Genomic DNA, 18781 nt, shown 5'->3' with positions numbered 1-18781 from the left:
AAGAAGGGAGTGAAGGAGGAAATCAGTGGTATACTGAATGGGACATTAGAACTAAATTGTGAGCATCTTAAGTCACCTGACCTGTATTCTTTGGACCAAGTAGAGTCACTTTAAACAACACAACCAAGACTGTAATTCAAGGAGGTAAATTCTGTGAAGATGAGAGGCACAATGTAGAAGACCCTTATTAATAGGATATTTGGAGGGGTGTAGTTGGGAGAATTTTGATGCCAGATTGATAAATATCGATCATCCTCATTATTTTGATAAAGAAAAGTTGCAGAAGTCATTTTTCTCATCTGCACTGATACAGAAGTGCTTTAACCTAGTGAGAGAAAGGCAGCTCTCTCCCTCCTATTTTGGGGATTAAACTTGAAAACTGTGTGGGAAGTTGTGTCTCAATTGTTTTTTCCAGAGAAGTAACTAGAGGAAGTCACCAAAGGGTTATGTAAGCAAAATCCTAGGTAGGTCCTGGGAGAGGGATTTGCTGGGGGATACTTGGGTAGTAGTGTGTGAACAGTGGACACTGTAACCCAAACCCTCTGAGTTGCTCTTGGGTAACCTGACCCTGCCCTGCAAGCCCAGGGCCCAAGGCCAGCAAACATGCCCAGACCCGTGGCTTTCTTGTCTGTATATTTGAAGGAAGTAGCTCTAGGGAGTGGGAGTGTATTCTCTGCTCTCTGGACTTTAAAGAGCTTAAAGTCTCCTTCAACTTAATAAACGTTTCCCTAGCAAGCCCAATATTCCTAACAGTGTGTAGCTAAGACGATTTACACTCATACTAGAGCTTAACTTTGGTTAATGTACCTAACATTTCTACTTATATACAAAGGAAATTCTTCCATTTGTCCTGTATTATGTTGACTACTGGGACATTTCTTTGTATTGTGCCTTAACGTTTATGGTTCCTTTAAGAAAAAGCATCTCTCATTGGAATCCTTTGCTTCCTTTTCTTCTCTTTTGCTTTTTCTTCCTACTGAGACCAATAGCAATACTTAGAAGAAGGTGTTAGTTATGCATTTCACTCTAATAACCTTAACATTACATTTTAAGGGCCCTCCCTGGTGGCACAGTGGGTTAAAACACAGCACTACGAGGCTAGCAGCTGGCCACAGCCACTTCAGCACAAGTTCATTCCCCACCAGGGAGCTGACCCACATGGTACAGCAGACTTGTCCTGTCTCGCCCGCTGCTCCCCTCAGCAGTGTCCTTCATCGATCTGCCTATTCTATTCCCCACTCTGTCTCTGGTGAATCCTCTCACCACCTTGCACCTCTGACCTGTACTCCAGTTCTGTATTCATGAATGAATAAATCTTTTTTTTAAAAAGTTACATATTAAGTTATTCCAGACAAAACTAATTGGTGTTATGTATTCTCTTTTCCTCAAGCATAATGCTGTCCAAACTGTCTTCTGTGATATACCTAGAAAGAAAACATTTCTAACATGGTTACTTTCTGAAGTGAATTGAATTCAATTACTCTCTTGAATTCTTTAGCAACTTTTTCTCTAGATACTATTCTTGATTTTTTTTCAGGTACACGCTGAATATTCTTGAAGAAATTGGAGGTGGACAAAAGGTCAATGATGACATTATTGTCAACTGGGTAAATGAAACATTGAAAGAAGCTGGAAAAAGTTCATCCATCTCAAGTTTCAAGGTAAAATTCTTAAACTGCTTGTCCCCACCAGAATTTTATTCTTATCTTTACATTTTCACTCTATTTTTAAGTGACCTTTCATGTGATATACTGAGATTTCCCACCCACCTTGATTTTGTCTAAGTGACCCATTATTGCTTTGATGTTTACAGGTCATTTCATTGACAAATTTCTTCACTATCTCTTGAAATAATTTAAAACACCCATCACTTTTCACACATCATTTTAGGTATTGTTTTTTCAAAATAACATGAATTGTAATATTTTTAAATATGCAGACCCTGGGATTCAGATTCTTAATGGAAAATAGTGAAATGTAAAATGCTAAAAGATCTCTAGTGTTTATTGAGAAAAAGCAGTTGAGTACTTATAAACAAATACAGTTTTTGTGAATAGCAGCATTTGATTTTATTAAATTTCTTAACACATGTTTCAAACATTGTATGGCTCTTTCCTCAAGGTAGCAGTGCACTTGTCCATAGTGTAATATCTGTGCTTACTTAACTACATTTTTCTGGTTTAAAGTTCAACACTGTGTGGGTGGGAGAGACACCGTTAAAACTGTATTAGCAGGCTCAGTGAAGCAGTTCTGCATGAAATCAATTCATTGCCTCAAAATCAGGGGAGGAAACTAAAAGCCCTCCTCAGCCAGAAAGTGCACAAGGCATCTTGGGGTCATCTGCCTGGAAGTTCAGGCCCTTGGGAGCTCATCATTGATCACAGCCTCGTCTGTCCCCTCCAGCTTATCTTGCAGTCTGAATGGTGAGGAGTAGCTAAGCAGGGGAGGAGAGGGGGCTGGTGAAAGCTCTGAGCAACTACTTTCAGAAATATTAGGAAAAGCTGTGAAGGGTTCTCAGTATTGAACACTCTCTGAGTACCATCTTATTTGTAATGTCTGATTTTACCTTCACAGACATTGTGAAGTCGGTTTTGCTGTTTTCCTCCTTTTATAGGTGAGGCAGCTGGAGCTCAAGTAACTCCTGCCGTTACAACTGCAGGTGATGGTCCATCAGTGAAGGGAGAGCGCCTTTTATCTGCAGGGTGAGGCTGTAGGCAGTGTATCCATTCAAAGCGTAACCATGACTACGGTGACAGGTCAGCTAGCCCAAGCCCAGGGTTTATCTCTAAAATAGCAGCCACTGTGGTCCATATTGTCACCCCTCATCTTCTGGACTCTTTTCATGGGGACTAGTTCGTGAGAATGTTTGACAATTCTTTTACCTACTGTGATATTCTGGGCCAATTTTCTCCTTCTCATAATGGATATCATGGACTCCATTAAAGAAAAATAATCACAAAAATAAAATGTCAGATTTAGCCTGACCTTCATTTAGAATGAAATCTTAATTCACTGTTGGTTACCACTTTGAAAATAATCTGTTCCTTACTCATCTGTGGTCAGGCACCACTTGCCAGTCATTTTCCCTGCTTGTTGGTACCTTCATAAAACTGTGGCAGAAACAGGGAAAGGAGACAGAAATCTAATCTCCGCATTTTGTTTTTCTGTGCTTCACCAAAAGTTTTGTGAAGATAGAAGCTCAGGATTGTGGTAAAAATTAGATTTTAATTATAAAGTGGATTTTAATACTGTAGTTCTTAACATGACGCAGAAGTAAATAAAAATCCACTCGTTATATAATCTTAAATATTATTCTTCCGACCCAGAGTACCAATGTTAGAGACCTAGCATTTTGCATTTCTTGCTTAATATTGAATCTTATTTGAACCCTTAAAGTACAGGGTGTAGGCTGGTGGCCGACAGTTGCCTCTCCATTTCCACAGTCACAAGTCCCAGGAGAGGAGAACAGCAGGCACAGAGCTCAGTGCTGTCACACCGCAGGAGCATTCGTAGCTCTCGGTATGAACATCAAAATGTTTACCAATGCCAAAGAAAGAGCCTAGAGTTTTAAGAGTACGAGGGTTCAAATCCCCACTCCATCACTTTACCAGCAAGTCCCTTAACCTCAGAAATTCTGACCCAATATAAGTAAGATGCCTGCATCTGAGGAGTGGTGACAAGTGAGACAACCTAGGAGAAAGTGCCAGGCAAAGTGGGAGGCCCGACAGGGCCTCGTTGCTGACACTGCACTTAGCCACATAATTGGCTTCACCATCTCTGTGAGCTTGTGGGTTCTTTTCTTTACCTGAAGTTTCTAAGATAGGAGCTCCTCAGTCAAAGCATCTGTCCAGCTGAGCCCTCACTACTAAGCTTGCCTATCCCTTGGAGGACCCCCCCACAGCCACACAAAGCAAGGTTTCTTGCCAGTTTTAGTCTCTGCTAAACAGACTTTGCTGATTGTTTCCTTTCAAATCACCCTTCTCTACTATGTTATGAGCAGGTAAGTTAGGCACATTATATTTCAATTCTCTGCTTTCCTCTAGCGGCATTAACTTCCTTCCATTCCCTATTTGAGGGTGACCCCTGCCTGTTGGTAGACAGTGGATCTTCTGTGTCCAGTGAGTCACCAGGAAGTTAGTGATGCTCCTGTAGAAACTACAGAGGATGTGGGACATGGTGGCACCTCTCAAGCCAGGCTCTAGCTGTTCATTTTTAAGATAAAATGACCTTGAGTTGAACAGAAATAACTTGGGGCCTGTTGACAAACCCTCCCTTTCTCTCTCCACAGGATCCAAAGATTAGCACAAGTCTGCCAGTCCTGGATCTCATTGATGCCATTCAGCCAGGTTCCATTAACTATGACCTTTTGAAGACAGAAAGCCTGAATGATGAAGAGAAACTCAACAATGCAAAGTATGCAACTGAGCATGAGGTCAGGGAGGGAGGGACCCAACTGGCAGCTTCAGGACTGTACAGGCTACCCTTCATACCTTTGTGCAAAGAGTTTCCTCTTACTATTAATGCTTTCTCTTCTCACTGTGGCTTTTTCTCATTTAGATATCACACAATAGCTGTTTAAGTCTCCTAGTGTTAGAATGAGAACAGGGCAAAAAACAAGAGTATACTTGCAGTTTATTAACATAATATCGAAAAGACTTTATTCCTGTCTAAATACAAACACGCCATATACAAACACGCCATTTGAATATTCATGAATATGAGTGGGCAGAGGTGGGGTTCCAGACCACAGTCTGCCCTTGCCTGACGGCAGCTGACATTTGCTTGACTATATAGCATGAGGGTCAGCGGACTGTAGACAAGATGTGAGCCACGTTGACCTTTTGTGTGCTTTTATAAATTTTTATTGGAACACAGTTATGCCCATTCATTAAAACATTTTCTCGGTTCATGTGTATATCCTTTCTACATAAATATTCCTATTAGAATATAGCTTCTGTAATTGTTTCCCTGCTACAAGAGCAGAGTTGTGACAATACCCACAAAAATCTGAAATACTACTCTCTGGTCCCTTACAGAAAGTTTGCCAACCTCTACCCCAGAGAGGTGACTTTCTCAGAGTGGGACACATTGGCTTCCTAAGGCTGCCATAAAAAAATACTAGGAGCAGAGCAGCTTAAAGCCACAGGATTTTATCCTCTCGTGGTTATGAAGGCTGCATGCCTGAAATCAAGGTTGGTCCCTTTAAGGGCTACGAGAGAGAATCTATCCCACATCTCTCCCCTACCTCCTGGCAAGGCCGGCAGTCCTCACTTATGGATGCATCACCCAGTCTCTATCCCTGTTCATGCAGCTTCTCCCTGTGTGTCTGTGATGTCACGTGACTGGCTTTCCTATTCACATGTTTGTTTCTTCTATTCTTATAAGGATGCCAGACACACTACTCCTGCATGACCTCATCATAACTGGTGGCTTCTGAAATAACCTTGTTTGTAAATATATTTTCTATCTGAGGGAGTCAGACTTCCAAATATCTTTTTAAAGTGACACACTTCAACCCGTCACACACAATTGGCAGGTGACTGGTGCCCTGCTCTCTAGGTAATAGCAGCAGTGTTCTCTCTGTTCCCAGTTTGGGGGAGTGAACACCTGTGTTCCTGGTTTTCAGATGCTTAGCTCAACCTCTTGAAGAAAAGATAGGCAATTAAATGGCGATTTTAATAGAGTACGATGGGGGTGACATGGAAAGGGGGATACAGGGTGCTGTGGAGAGGATTGGAAAGGAACTGAAGCCCTCCAGAGCAAGCGACCTCTAAGCAGAGAGAGATGCAAGACCAAGTACAAAGGAGGTAGGCAGGAGGAGGAGGCGGAAGCGTGCTCTAGGCAGAAGGAAGAGTGGTAAAGAGACCAGCAAATTAAATTAAAAAGAAAAGAAAAAAGACCTTGAAAAGGCCTTGAGGGTAGATGGTTAAGAGGGATGTGATTAGGTTGAAGCAGACTGCCCAAGGTCCTAGTGATTGAGCTAAGAATCAAAGCCTGACCTCAGAGCCCAGGCCTATAAGCACTATCTTGTAAGGGAAAGATAGAAAATTCCTTAGAAAAATGGTTGAAAGAAATTCTATTAAATGCTAAAAATAGTTATGTCATGGTGGCAAGGTTGTACATGACTTTTTAAGCTCTCTCTGCTCATTTTGTAGCAATTTTTTTTCTCATTTTTTACAACAGAAGAGTTAAGTTTATTTCCTTAGTAAGTACACAAAGGAAGCGACTGAAACATAGACAAGGAGAAAGAATATGGACTGTTCCTGCCTGGGGTGTGGACTTTAATTTGATCAGTAAAGTAAGAGCAAGATTATTTTAGGAGATCAGAAGGAGTAATGGGAGCTCTGGTGACAGGGGGAATCCCTGAACTAGTCACTATCAGAGGTTACTAGAAAACAGATGAGGTCAATAAAAGATCTGCCAGGTGATACTGTGGGTTTATTTGAAAATAGATAACAGCTAATAAAATTACAGACCTGGAACTATAAATAGAGCAAAAATGTTCTGATGCAACTATGGTAACTTTATATGACAAATGTATAATATAAAACTCTGGCTATTCTAATACTGTAGTAACATAAATACACATTTATGTGCACAAGGATTGGAATGGGGCAAGGCATAAAAGAACTAATGTATAAGGCCAAGGTAGTCAGATGCATTTCACCTTTTTCTCTCCCTCACAAAAATGTTTCTATACAGTCTGCAGCCTTTCCCAGCACAAATTTTCATTCAGTTCTGTGGCTCTTTCTATGTAGCTATAGCTAAGGAAAAACAGTCATGGGTCAAAAGTGGCAGGAGCAAGAAAGGTCTCTGAGCACAAATAATAAATTGGTGATTGTCATGAGATTTGATGGTAAGTCTAGTAGAACCACCATTCACTGCTAAGAATGGAAGGATGCCCCTGACTGGCTCCAGCTATCCCGCGAGTGGGCTCTGTGTAGTATTTAGTGTGGGATGTGTATTGTGTGTATGCAGCATGTACTATTGCATGCAGTCCTCATGTGTGGTTTGACTCTAGCATGTGGTGTGGTATGTAGCGTGGAGGGTCTAGTGTGCGTGGAGGGGACAGTGTGTAGTATATATTGTGTAGGACCCTGCGACAGTGGCCCTGAGGGTTCCCTTCCTACTTGGTTGCTGGGTTCCCCTCATTGTTCCTATTTTCTCCTTTTAGGTATGCCATCTCTATGGCCCGAAAAATTGGAGCAAGAGTTTATGCCCTTCCAGAAGACCTGGTTGAAGTGAACCCCAAAATGGTCATGACTGTGTTTGCCTGCCTGATGGGGAAAGGGATGAAGAGGGTGTAAGGCCAGTGGGTAGGCTATAGATGGCACTGTCCTTCCTCTGCTCAGCACAGGATACCAACAGGAGACACGAGAAGATGCCAGCAGTTCCAAACTTCTAACTTGATGGCATTATATAAAATTCCAAAAAGGGTATATTTGTTCAGTCAGGTGGCCTCTCTTGTTCGTAACAAAAAGTGCTTCAATCTTTGCAAAATATGCAGTTTCTTACAATTTTTTTATTGTTGAATTTACTGCTTCTTAGAATTTGTTTTCCAGGTGCCCTTTCTTGCTTTTGCCATAGAAGCTACCGTGTTAATTAATTTTACCATAACCTTTAAAACCAGTTTAACTTGATTTGGCTGCCTTTTTGTCCAAGGCAAGCACCAGCTACGAGAATCATCACACTCGTCCACTAGTCCGAAAGCCTGTCTCTAGAAGCCAATATTTGTTGTTTACTAGACTTCCTAACCCCTTTCCTCTTATACCCTGTCTCCCTGTGACTTTGTTCTTGATCTGATCAGAACTGCCTTAGACCACCTTTGCTGGCCCCTCCTCATCTCTGGGCCATTTGGAGCATCTAACAGATCTGTCAAGCTAGAGACACTGTAACTTGCTAAAACAACCATCAGAGCCTTTCCTCAGAACTAGAACCCCAAATACCCATTTCTGAGCGTTTTTTCTGGCCCGTTTCATGCCGTTTTCAACCCTAGAATTGCGTTCAGATCAGAATGAGCATCTTTGAATATTGTGCCTTAGGTAGCAGTGAGCCACTAGGGGGCGGCTTGGAACCGCAAAGAAGCGTCTTTCCGGTGGCGCACTGCCTTTCCATGTTTTAGTGCTGTTAGATCTAGTGATGGTGCGGCTAAGCAATCTTGCTCCTTTTTATTTGTTCTTACATAGTCATCTGATTGCTACGAGACCACGTTACCAATGATCACTTTTTTTTGGTACTGTAGAAGCTTTTTGTCACCCCCAACCTGTCAGGGGGCAATCTGTGCCAATGAAGAGTACCCTCTACCCTTTCTGTCCTCGCTACATTCTCTCGCGTGCAGAGAAATGGGCCAGGCATCAAACTGGCTAAGAGTTGGTTGAGTTACATTACAAATATTTAATTTATTGGATAGTTAAAGAATTCAAACAAATCCAATGAAACAGTGTGAAACTCTTCACATGGTAGTACATCAGTAAGGAATCTTCTGTAGGAGAAGTATTTAATGGGAATTTGCCGGGTTTTTTGAAGCCATTAAAATGCCTCTTCCTGAATATATTCCTTGGCAGTAGGCTCAGAGAGCCGGTATATGACCCATAACCTGGATTTCTGCTGCATGAGAATGTAAGTTGGTTGGCTTTGGCTTGTCTCAATGAAATATATTTTCAGATGATTCTCCCCTCTCTGCCTCCAGGAAGGATTATTGCCTTAAAAAAAAGAGAACATAAAAGGTGTTCAAGGTTTCCCCAAATAAAATATTCCCTATACTGGATGTCTCTGGCTGTTTCCTTTTGAAGATTTCGTAAGAGTGTACTGTAGCTTATTAATTTATTCACTTGCCCAGCATGCATTGAGTGAATAATATGTGCTCTAGGCACTGTGCAAGGTTTGGGGAATGCTCCTATACATGAGATAGGCAGTGTGTTCAGCTGGCCAGGAAAGACATTTAGATAAACTGACAGATAGAAGTGATCAGTAAGGTCAGGGCGAGATTGGCACTTAAACCAGAGGAAACAATCTGAGGAGAAATGTTTTAACTGACAGCTGGAGAATAAACTGGATTTAGAGAAACAGATAAAGTAGAGGCATAAATTCTGAGAAACATGAAGAAACGCCAGACTGGAAACTTGTGCAAAACAACCTCTGGGGTGTTGTGAGAGGGAATCTGTTGGACTGGTGTTGTCTGGGGCCCCTCACTTTGGCCTCACAGAGAAGGAGGAATTCTGCAGCCAGCTCTTTTCTAGGTGGGTTGCTGTTTCAGAGAAGCTTCCGTTTGGCCCGGCTGATTCCTGACCCATGAGAGGCCACCACACACACAGCTGCTAGAAAGCTGGGTTTCTTGTCTGAGCAGTGTGTCCCAGCTCATTGGGAAGTAGATCTTTTCTGTCCTGAACGTTCCTGCAGCTTCTGTACTTTGCAGTCTTCCCTGTGTATCAAGAGGCTACAAATATTAAATGTTGTGTTTTGCACATGATTACACTCACAGGTCTGCGGAACAGAAAGACTGAGCAGATACAGCACAGCAGAATAAATACTACTAAGAAGAGAAGGCTAAAAGAATACAGGCTAAGTATAATTTTTCTGAATTTAAAAGTTCTTCCATTTAAAATTGCCAATCCAAAAATAGCGTTAGGAATTAAAATTGAACCAAAGGGTCTACTTGTGTCTAGCAGTAAGTTTTGAGATCAGTTCATAGCAAGTACTGGAACCAATTTTGTGAGCCCATTGTTAAAACACTGTTACCTTGAAATGGTCCAGAATCAATATTTATACCACAGCAATGATCAAGGCATAACTAGAACTTTGTATTCCCAGACAACGAGTTTAACCCCTAACACCACCTCTGTCGCGATACCCCAGTTCTCATCCTGGTTAGCCACCACTGTTACCAATTTCTTTGTGTCCTTCTAGAAATTCTCTCTCCCGCATTCACACACACACCCCTATTATAAATATTAATAATCATACTCTTCATTCTGATCCTAATCTTTTAATACCGTATCTTGGGTATGGTTACCTATTAATACATATCGACAAAGATTGTGTGCATAATATTATAATGTGAAGATGTGCCAGACTATATTTAACCAGTGGCCTATAATGAATATTTATGTTGTTTTAATTCATTGCCACAACAATCAAAGCTACAATAACTTTTTACCCATTACTTACACACAAATACTAGCTTTAATTTGATGTGTACTTACAAGTTTCTGCACTAGCTAAGATATTGAATAGTAAAACAGATCCTCCTCTCAAGTTTCCTCAAAATATTTGACAGAGAACTCTGAGCTGGACCCTAGAATGATCCCACTTTATCCATTTTTTTGTCTAAAGAACCATATGATTCCAGCAAGAAAATAATGATGCAGGAACACGCACACCCACACACAGTGTGATAAATGCTATAACAAATTTCTAAATATATATAGTATAGGAACTCAGGAAACAAATTGATTCCACATGGATAACAAAAATTTGGGGAGAGCTGAGCTCTGAGGAAGGAGAAGGGGCAGGAAGCATACCTTACACATGTGACTGCCTCCAGAGAGCCAAGCACTTTTTTCTTTTTAAGTGTTCTTTTTTTTTTTAAAGATTTATTTATTTATGCATACAGAACTGGGGTACGGCCAGAGGTACAGGGGCAGTGAAAGGATTCACCAGAGACAGAGTGGGGAACAGAACAGGCAGACTGATGAAGTACGCTGCTGAGGGAGCAGCCGGCCAGACAGGAGAGGTCTGCCACACCTTGTGGATCACCCCCGGGGCGGGGATCGAACTCACATTGAGGCGGCTGTGGCTCTCTTGCAGTCCTAACCCACTGTGCCACCAGGGAGGGCCCAAGCCAAGCACTTTTCTAGCTCTCCTTAAGAGCTACATAAATAAAAGTGGATTTATGTTAGACATAAATCTTTCCTGATGGTGGGAGAATCGAAAGTCATTGTGGAAACAGTTGTGCAGTAGAACTGCTTGCAGAGATGTTAGAATGGAGTAGATTTCTGCTCATCTGGAAGCTGTGATTGTTATAATCCATCTTATTCAATGGGTCAGATGAGGTTAAACTGGCATTTGATCCAGGGGTTTTTGTACGCTGGGTCGGACATCTAGTGATTGTCTCCAACTGGATTCACACACACACGTACATCATATTTTCACCTGGAAGTCCAATGTGTGGTCTCACTTCTAAAAATAACATAAATGCAGCCCACCTCAGACTGCTGCTGAATGTGGGACATTTCCCTGTGCTCCCAGGGCCTGTGAAGGGCTCCGAGTCCCACCTTCCTTGCAATCACTGTCCCTGTGTAATCCGGCAACTTCTGAGACACCGGCTTTTGTTCTCGGTCCGCTCCAGCATACAAAAACCCCTGGATCAAATGCCAGCGCTTTTCTCTTTGTGAACCTGACTCAGTTGTGCCCAGCACAGCACCAGCCTCATGATTCAGAAACTGGAGCTGATGCTCAGAACACGTTAGCAGCCTTGACAGATGCTCTTGTGCAATGGAAGCACTTTGACCCTTGCCTAATAAAATTCTGGTAAGTTAACTCTGAGCTGCCAAACTGCCTTTTACTGGTGTCCCCACTCCCTATTTCTGAAAATGTACCAATTTAAGTCTGTGCCTGGGTCACCAAATAAAGGGTGTGAGCCCGCTGAGAACCAGCCACAGGCCCAGAGCAGCTGAAAAAGGCCCAAACTTGGCCCAACTGTCTATCTTCTAAAGTCTACCTTCCAAAATAAAATTAGATAAATGTTTTCTCATGCCTAAAATCTACCTAGATTTAATAACCCATTTTATGTCAGGCACAGATAGATATCTAATCTTTTCAACACCCCTGTCTCACTGCTAACAATAGAGGAACAGGTGTGTAAAGTGACATTAACTTGTATCTGCCTTATCAAAAGCAGGGAGCTCCATTTCAACTAGTATTTTGGGTTAATAGGAAGCTATGAAATCACAACTTTAGGGCCCTCCCTGGTGGTGCAATGGGTGGTGGTGCACAGCACTGTGAAGCCAGCCACAGCCTCTTCAGCTCGAGTTTGATCCCTGCCCCAGAGGTGACCCACATGGCGTGGCAGACCTCTCCTGACCCACCCGCTGCTCCCCTCAGCAGTGTACTTAGTTGATTAGCCTGTTCTACTCCCCACTCCATCTCTGGTGAAGCCTCTCACTGCCCCAGCACCATCAGCCTATACTCTAGTTCTATATGCATAAATAAAATTTCTTTTTAAAAAAGAAATCAGAACTTTAAAAGATTAGAACATTTAATTGCAAATATTTAATCCAAAAGCTATGTGTAATCTAACATGGAAGTTGATAATTGCATAGGTATATCCAGAGGACACTGTTGTGGGTCACAAATGTTCAGACCTCCTTGCTCTAAGCGCTGTGTTCAAACCAGGGACACCCAGAAGCTCGATAGAAATACAGAATCTCAAGACACACCACAGAAATCAGATGGTGCATTTAATATGTTAATCTGTGTGCACATTAAAGTTGGAGAAACTTTGTCCAAAAGAATTGAAGTCTTCCTTTAAAATATCTATAATCAATAGGTTGAAATAACTAGCTGTTTTTTTTTTTTAAGATTAATTTATTCATACAGAACTGGGGTATAAGCCAGAAGTGCAGGGGCGGTGAGAGGATTCACCAGAGACAGAGTGGGGAGCAGAAGAGGCAGACCGACGAAGTACACTGCTGAGGGGAGCAGTGGGCAGGTCAGGAGAGGTCTGCCACACCATGTGGATCACTTCTGGTGCCGGGGGATGGAACTCGCACTGAAGTGGCTTTGGCTGGCTTGCAGTGCTGTGTCCTAACCCGTTGCACCACCAGGGAAGGCCTGAAATAACCAGCTTTTAATTTAAAAATTACACATTTTAATTATACTTGAATTAGAGATGAAAGTATCAGTCCATTCCTCACAGCCACATGTCCTGACTTTCTGAGTGGGTTGCTGGGACCCAGGAGCGGGGCAGGGCTGGACAGTGGACTTTGGAAGAGAGGTGGGCGGAGCTCGGGACCTTTCTAGCTGGTACCTGCCAGTGGCTCAGGGCTTTCTCAGCTGGGTCCCCACCTGCTTCTGCTTGGCCCCCTGGCCCCACTGAGCAGATGCTATTTGAGTAGGATAAATAATCTCTTCCATGTGCCAGCCAGTAAGTTTTCTCTTATGTTTTCTCCCTGTTTCTTCTTTTTCATGTGACAAACTAAATCTTTTTTGTTTATTGGGCTGGGGAAACATTAACTCCCTCCCCATTTTACCATCGCCAGTGTTCCTTTTGAATTATTACCCTATTACAGTTTGAGGTAGTCAGAGAGGTCCTGCCTTCCACTGCAGTGCATCACCACCCAATCTTGACCTTGAGGGTCCTTCTCACCCTTAGCCCTCACTCCTATACACAGACCCAAGGTGTGGAATAGGCACCCTGGTCCTGCTGGGTCCTGCTGGGTCCTGCAAGTCTCTCCGGACACAGCCTTCTCTTCCTGACCATCAAGGGCTGCCACTTATCTGACTTTCACACTGTTGGTGCCACACTGCTGAATTCTCCCAAACCTCCTGACATTTTTTGCCACTGTCTTGAGAACATCTGTGACTTTGACTGCAGCTAATTGAGTTATTTAGTCAAACTGGAGATCATGACCCTCCAGTACCTACTCTTCTCCCAATCACACACTTTGCATTGACTTTCTGAGGGGTATAGCTTAATCATTGTCATCTTTGCCAATTCTCGAATGGCATTGTTATAGGGCACCCCAATTCAGTTAAGGACAGGGGGAGAGGGACACCCCTAAAGCCCCAAAAACCTGCTCTAAGTGGGTTCTGTCATCCGCTGCAACAAGACAAAACATATGAAACTTTAATGAAAAGGGACTTTAATACAGTGAATATACAATAGGGAACACAAAGAATATAACTTCTAAATCAAACACCTGAAGGTACCCATCCCCTCATGGGCAAAAGTCAACCCAAAAGGGATTGGCCCAAAGCAAGGCCTGAAAGCCTGCCACAAGACTAAAAAGCATCTTCTGGCCGGGACCCATGGAAAAGGGTCAGACATGGCCAGACAAATCTGGGAGCAAAAGAGCAAAATCAAAATCAATATAAACACTGCCATAGTCACCTCCCTACAGGTCTCTCACCCACATCTGCCTTAGCCAGTCCAGTGTCAGGAAACAAGCCCGGTTTCTTCATCACATGCTTGCTGCTCCATGTGGCTTCCTCAGGTCTCCTGGCTCTCCACCCAGCTTCATTCTCTTATTCCTTCTTCCCTCTTCTCATTCCTTCTCTTCTTTTTCTCTGCTCAGCTCCACCCTCCTTCTGGGTGGGGCAGGGAACCTGGAACTTCCCCTTTTCCTAGGGCCCACCCCGTTACAGCATCAAGAGAAAAAAAGTATCTTCCAAGAGAACAGAAAAAGTGTACCAAGGCCCTGATGATGGAATGAGCTTGTTACCTTTGAGGAACTGATGCAGAGTGAGAATTAATTGCGTATCATGAGAAACAGATGGGGAGGGAGATCCAAGATGGTGACAGAGGACTTTTCCTTGCTTTGACATCAGATGTACAAACAAACCAGGAATAGGGCACCCCTGAGAGAAGCCCACAGCATGGTGATGAGGCTGAAGCACCCCCTGCATCTCAGAGACCAGCTCAGACTGCATTGGAGAGACAACATTGTGACAGACGGTGGGTAGACAGAAGCCTGGGGGTGGCTGTGAGGCCAAGGGACGGGGAAACACAGATTATAGTGGGGAGAAATAAGGGGGTGCGACTGGAGGCATGGGAATGAGAAAATTCACCATAGAGTAGAGAACAGAAAAGGTAGATTTATTGAAATATCCTGCAAGAGAGCAGGAGATGAGATGGGAGAGATGAGCATGCAAAGAAAGACTTCAGGTATGCTGTGTTTTTGTGGCCTTTCTAACTTAGGGCTCCAGTATACACCAGATACCTGCTTGGGAGGGCTGGTGTCTGGTGCTGGCGTTGGTGTACAGACATGCTCTGGCCCGAGCCTCTGCATACCTGGAGCTGGCAGGTGTCTCTGGTCAGGTGGTCCTCTTGTGGCCTGTCCCCAAGGCAATCTTATCAATTCCCTTATCTATTCTCTGCCTGCTGGGCAGAGAATGAAAGTTTAGTTTTTAACCTTATTAAATGCTATCCTGGAAATGTTGCCAACCCATCCCAGGTGCCTTGGGGAAGAAAGAACAAGGGATGTGAGGAAGCAATTTCCCTTGGCCTTGAAGCTCAAAACTGAGGAGGACATCAGCAACCTTGTGAAAGGTTCAGGAGACACTCAGACTTTAATGCTCAAAAGTCACCTGGGGAAACTTGTTAAGTTATACACGTCCCAGATTCTACCTTGAGAATTTGTGTTGAAAAAGTATAAAGCTGCTGGCTGTAGGAATCTGCATTTTACAAAAATACCCTCAGAGGTTCTGCACATCACAGACTGTGCGGCCCTGGTCCAGACCAGCTGTTCTCAATGTGGGCTGCTCCTTGGCCTCCTCTTAGGAGCTTTACAGCGCACTATTGCCTATACCCCTCTCTTTGTGCAGCCTAGGAGTATTAAAGGATCCCAGCAACATTACGATTTATGGGAAATATATATTTGGTTATTCAGATGGCCAAGTATGTATTTCTCATCCATATTTGGTCTTCACAGTTCCTGTCTCAGTTTCCCCAGGGCCTTTGGGAGTGTTAAGAGTGTTAAAGCTGTGTCTTGTTATGCTAATGAGCAACTTGGAAAACACCTGACTATGGAGGTTAATTGGTTGGGAAACCAGCTTGAATAGAGGGAAGAACTTTCAGCCCTGTTTCCTTCCTCCCACCCCCGACCCCTCTTACCCCCCTATTTTTGGCTGAGAAAGAATAGATCAGAGTTCAGGCACCAGGAGTTGGTGATTTAATACACACTGCCTATGTCCTGAAGCCTCCAGAAAAGCCAAAAGGAGAGGTTTGGGAGCTTCCATATTGGTTAACCTGGAGGTTGAGGGAGAATCCTGTGCCTGGAGGAGCTGGAGAGCTCTGCACTCTTCCCCCAGCTCGCCGATGTGTCTGTGCCAACTGGCTGTTCTCACAATATCGTTTGTAATAAATTGGCAATCTAGTGAGTTTGGAAACCTGTTTGGTTTCCTGAGCTCTGTGATCCATCCTAGTAAAAAAAAATTGAAACTGAAGAGGGAGTCAAGGGAACTTCAGAAACATAGGTAATAATTGGGCTTGTTGCTGGCCTCTGAAGTGGGAAGTCTTAGAAGCTGAGATGAACTGAGTTTGTAACAGGGTGGTCTAGGACACCCTGCTAGTGTCTGAGAACTATTCGGGGTGTGGAAGCCTCCACTCACATTGGAACCCAGTCAGAAACACTAAACTATCCCGAGATGACTCTAGTTGATACTCAAATTTGAGAATCAAAAGGTATCTACCCTGTGGTTCTCCGCACAGAGCAGGCCTAGTTGGAGAATCTTAAAGAGCAGAGGGGACTTTAGAAAGAGAATAAAAAGACATGCTCTGAGGACAAACTTCTTATATAATTCATATAATTTAACAGGTCAACAGAACTTGTCTGCCTGGGTGCCACGTAGTGTCCTTGGGGTAGCAAATTTCAGGCTCGGGCTTGCTAGCCACAGCAAGGAAACCGGAACCTAGGCCAGTGGAGCTCTCTGCCCTCAAGTCTCAAATCCCCATTATTCCTCGACCTTAGAAACACGGGCCAGATACACCAAACCGGGGCGCTTATTAAAAGCTGTTTCATTCTCCATGAATAAACATGAGAGAAAATGTGTGGAGAGAAAAAAAACATTTATCAATGATGAGCCTTCGAAGCCTCCCAAGACTATGCAGCTTTAATGGTTGAGTGATTTTGAAAGGAAAACTTGTAAATTGAACTGCACCTGAACTCCTAATAAAAAGCCATTAAATTAATTGACTCTCAGCACTTACCTAACAATAAGCCTGAGCTGCATTTCCAAGTCCAAACTGGTGGAAATCACAGTGATTCTTATTGCTCGGGCTACTCCAATTAAACAAAGACACTGCCGATCTCTCTTCCCAGTGGAGGTTACCAAGGCATTCTTTTAGCAGAGCTCCTGAAAACAACACTTGCCATATTATTTTTGCCACCTAAAGTTCCAAATTGACTGGAGAAAAAAATTATAATTTTTTAAATAGTTATTTTTTATGCATATAAGAACTGGAGTATAAGCCAGAGGTGCAAGGGGATGAGAGGATTCACCAGAGACAGTGGGGAGCAGAACAGGCGGATTGAAATACACTACTGAGCGGAGCAGCAAGTGAGACAGGAGTGTTTTGCTCACCATGTGGGTTACTCCCTGGCTGGGGATGGAGCTCCTGCTGCAGTGGCTGGCAATAGCTTGATAGCACTGTCCCTTTAACCCCTTTCCCACCAGGGAGGCCCCAAATTACAAATTAATGGAATCTCTGGGAGTATGCTTCAACCAGTCCAATCCTTCAAGACCAGACTCCTTGCCCAGGCTGGCTCATCACCTATTTCTCTGGGTATAGCTGAGGAAGAATAACACTGTCCCCAAGGTCATGGTGCACATAAGTCCTTGATACAGAGGTGGGGTACAGGCTAGAGGAGCTGGGGCAGTGAGAGGATTTACCAGAGACAGAGTGGCAAACTGACGAAGTACAGTGCTGAGGGGACCAGCAGACGGATCAGGAGAGGTCTGCTGTGCCATGTGGGGCGGGATCCAATTCATGCTGAAGTGGCTTTAGCTTCTTAATGCTGTGCTTTAACCGGCTGTGCCACCAGGGAGGGCCCTGCTTTATATTTTTAATATGAATGAGAAATAGTGAGAGCACCTGTTTTCACCCTATTCTCTGCCCAGATCAGTGTAAATAATACTTTTATTAAACTCCTCACAAATAGGGCCCTCCCTGGTGGTGCAGCGGTTTAAAGCACAGCACTGTGAAGCTGTCTGCAGCCACTGCAGCAAAAGTTCGATCCCTGACCAGGGAGGGGACCCACATGGCTCAGTAGACCTCTCCTGTCTTGCCTATTGCTCCCCTCAACAGTGGACTTCAGTTAATCTGCCTGTTCTGCTCCCCACTCTGTCTGGTAAACCCTTTCACCCCTCCCAACATTCTGGCATATACCCCAGTTCTTGTATGTATAAATAAATAAATCTTAAAAAAAAAAACCTCACAAATAATCAAGTTGAGTATAACATCTTGAACAAGACTAGGAAAATTTCTTAGTTTCAACTAAACATTTTGACTCATCAGACTCAATCCATTTCCTCAGAGCTAAGCCTGGCTGCACAGTAACCTGAGGAGTTCCTCTTCCATTGGGTAGTTGTTGGAGCCATTAGTGAAGAAGAACAGCTTCCCAGGGATCCCCAAATGACATTTTAGGTGTGGGGCAATAAGATTTATACCCAAGGAATCAATCTGGCTTAGAAACCCTGTGCCTCACAGCACAATCTTTTGTAATGACTCCATCGGCATAACTTCCAGGGAACCTGTGAGACATTCCCAGTTACAAAAGTCACCACATGCAGAGAAGCCTAAAACTGGTCAGGTCCCAGTCAGCATAGAAATGGCTCCTCCTGTTTGAAATACAGTTTACCCAGCAGGAGTTATTTCTACCATAAGCAATGTTTCCTGGAATATAACTGACATTTTCCCTTTACCAAGTTATTAAAGAATGGAGTAAGAACAATAATCAAAGGTCAGGCCCTCCCTGGTGGCGCAGCGGGTTAAAGCACAGCACTGAGAATCTGAAGCCGCTTCCGCATGAGTTCGATTCCCGCCTGCCGCCTGCCCCGGAGG

General features: G+C 43.5%; 1 protein-coding gene across 2 annotated transcripts in view; it reads left to right on the top strand.

The window, feature by feature from the left end:
* The window catches only part of LCP1 (lymphocyte cytosolic protein 1 (L-plastin)), a 50802-nt gene extending 42046 nt beyond the window's left edge, over positions 1–8756 (top strand). For both annotated transcript variants that reach the window (XM_012723294.1, XM_012723295.1), the window contains 3 exons: positions 1538–1661; positions 4289–4413; positions 7175–8756. In XM_012723294.1, the coding sequence (XP_012578748.1) occupies positions 1538–1661; positions 4289–4413; positions 7175–7307 (382 nt within the window). In that variant the 3' untranslated portion in view covers positions 7308–8756. The remainder of the gene's footprint in view (positions 1–1537; positions 1662–4288; positions 4414–7174) is intronic.
* The last annotated feature ends 10025 nt before the right edge of the window (positions 8757–18781 follow it).

Source organism: Condylura cristata, unplaced genomic scaffold, assembly GCF_000260355.1.
Source record: "Condylura cristata isolate star-nosed mole 26May11 unplaced genomic scaffold, ConCri1.0 scaffold00010, whole genome shotgun sequence".
NCBI lineage: Eukaryota > Metazoa > Chordata > Mammalia > Eulipotyphla > Talpidae > Condylura > Condylura cristata.
This window is presented reverse-complemented; position numbering and strand designations above follow the sequence as displayed.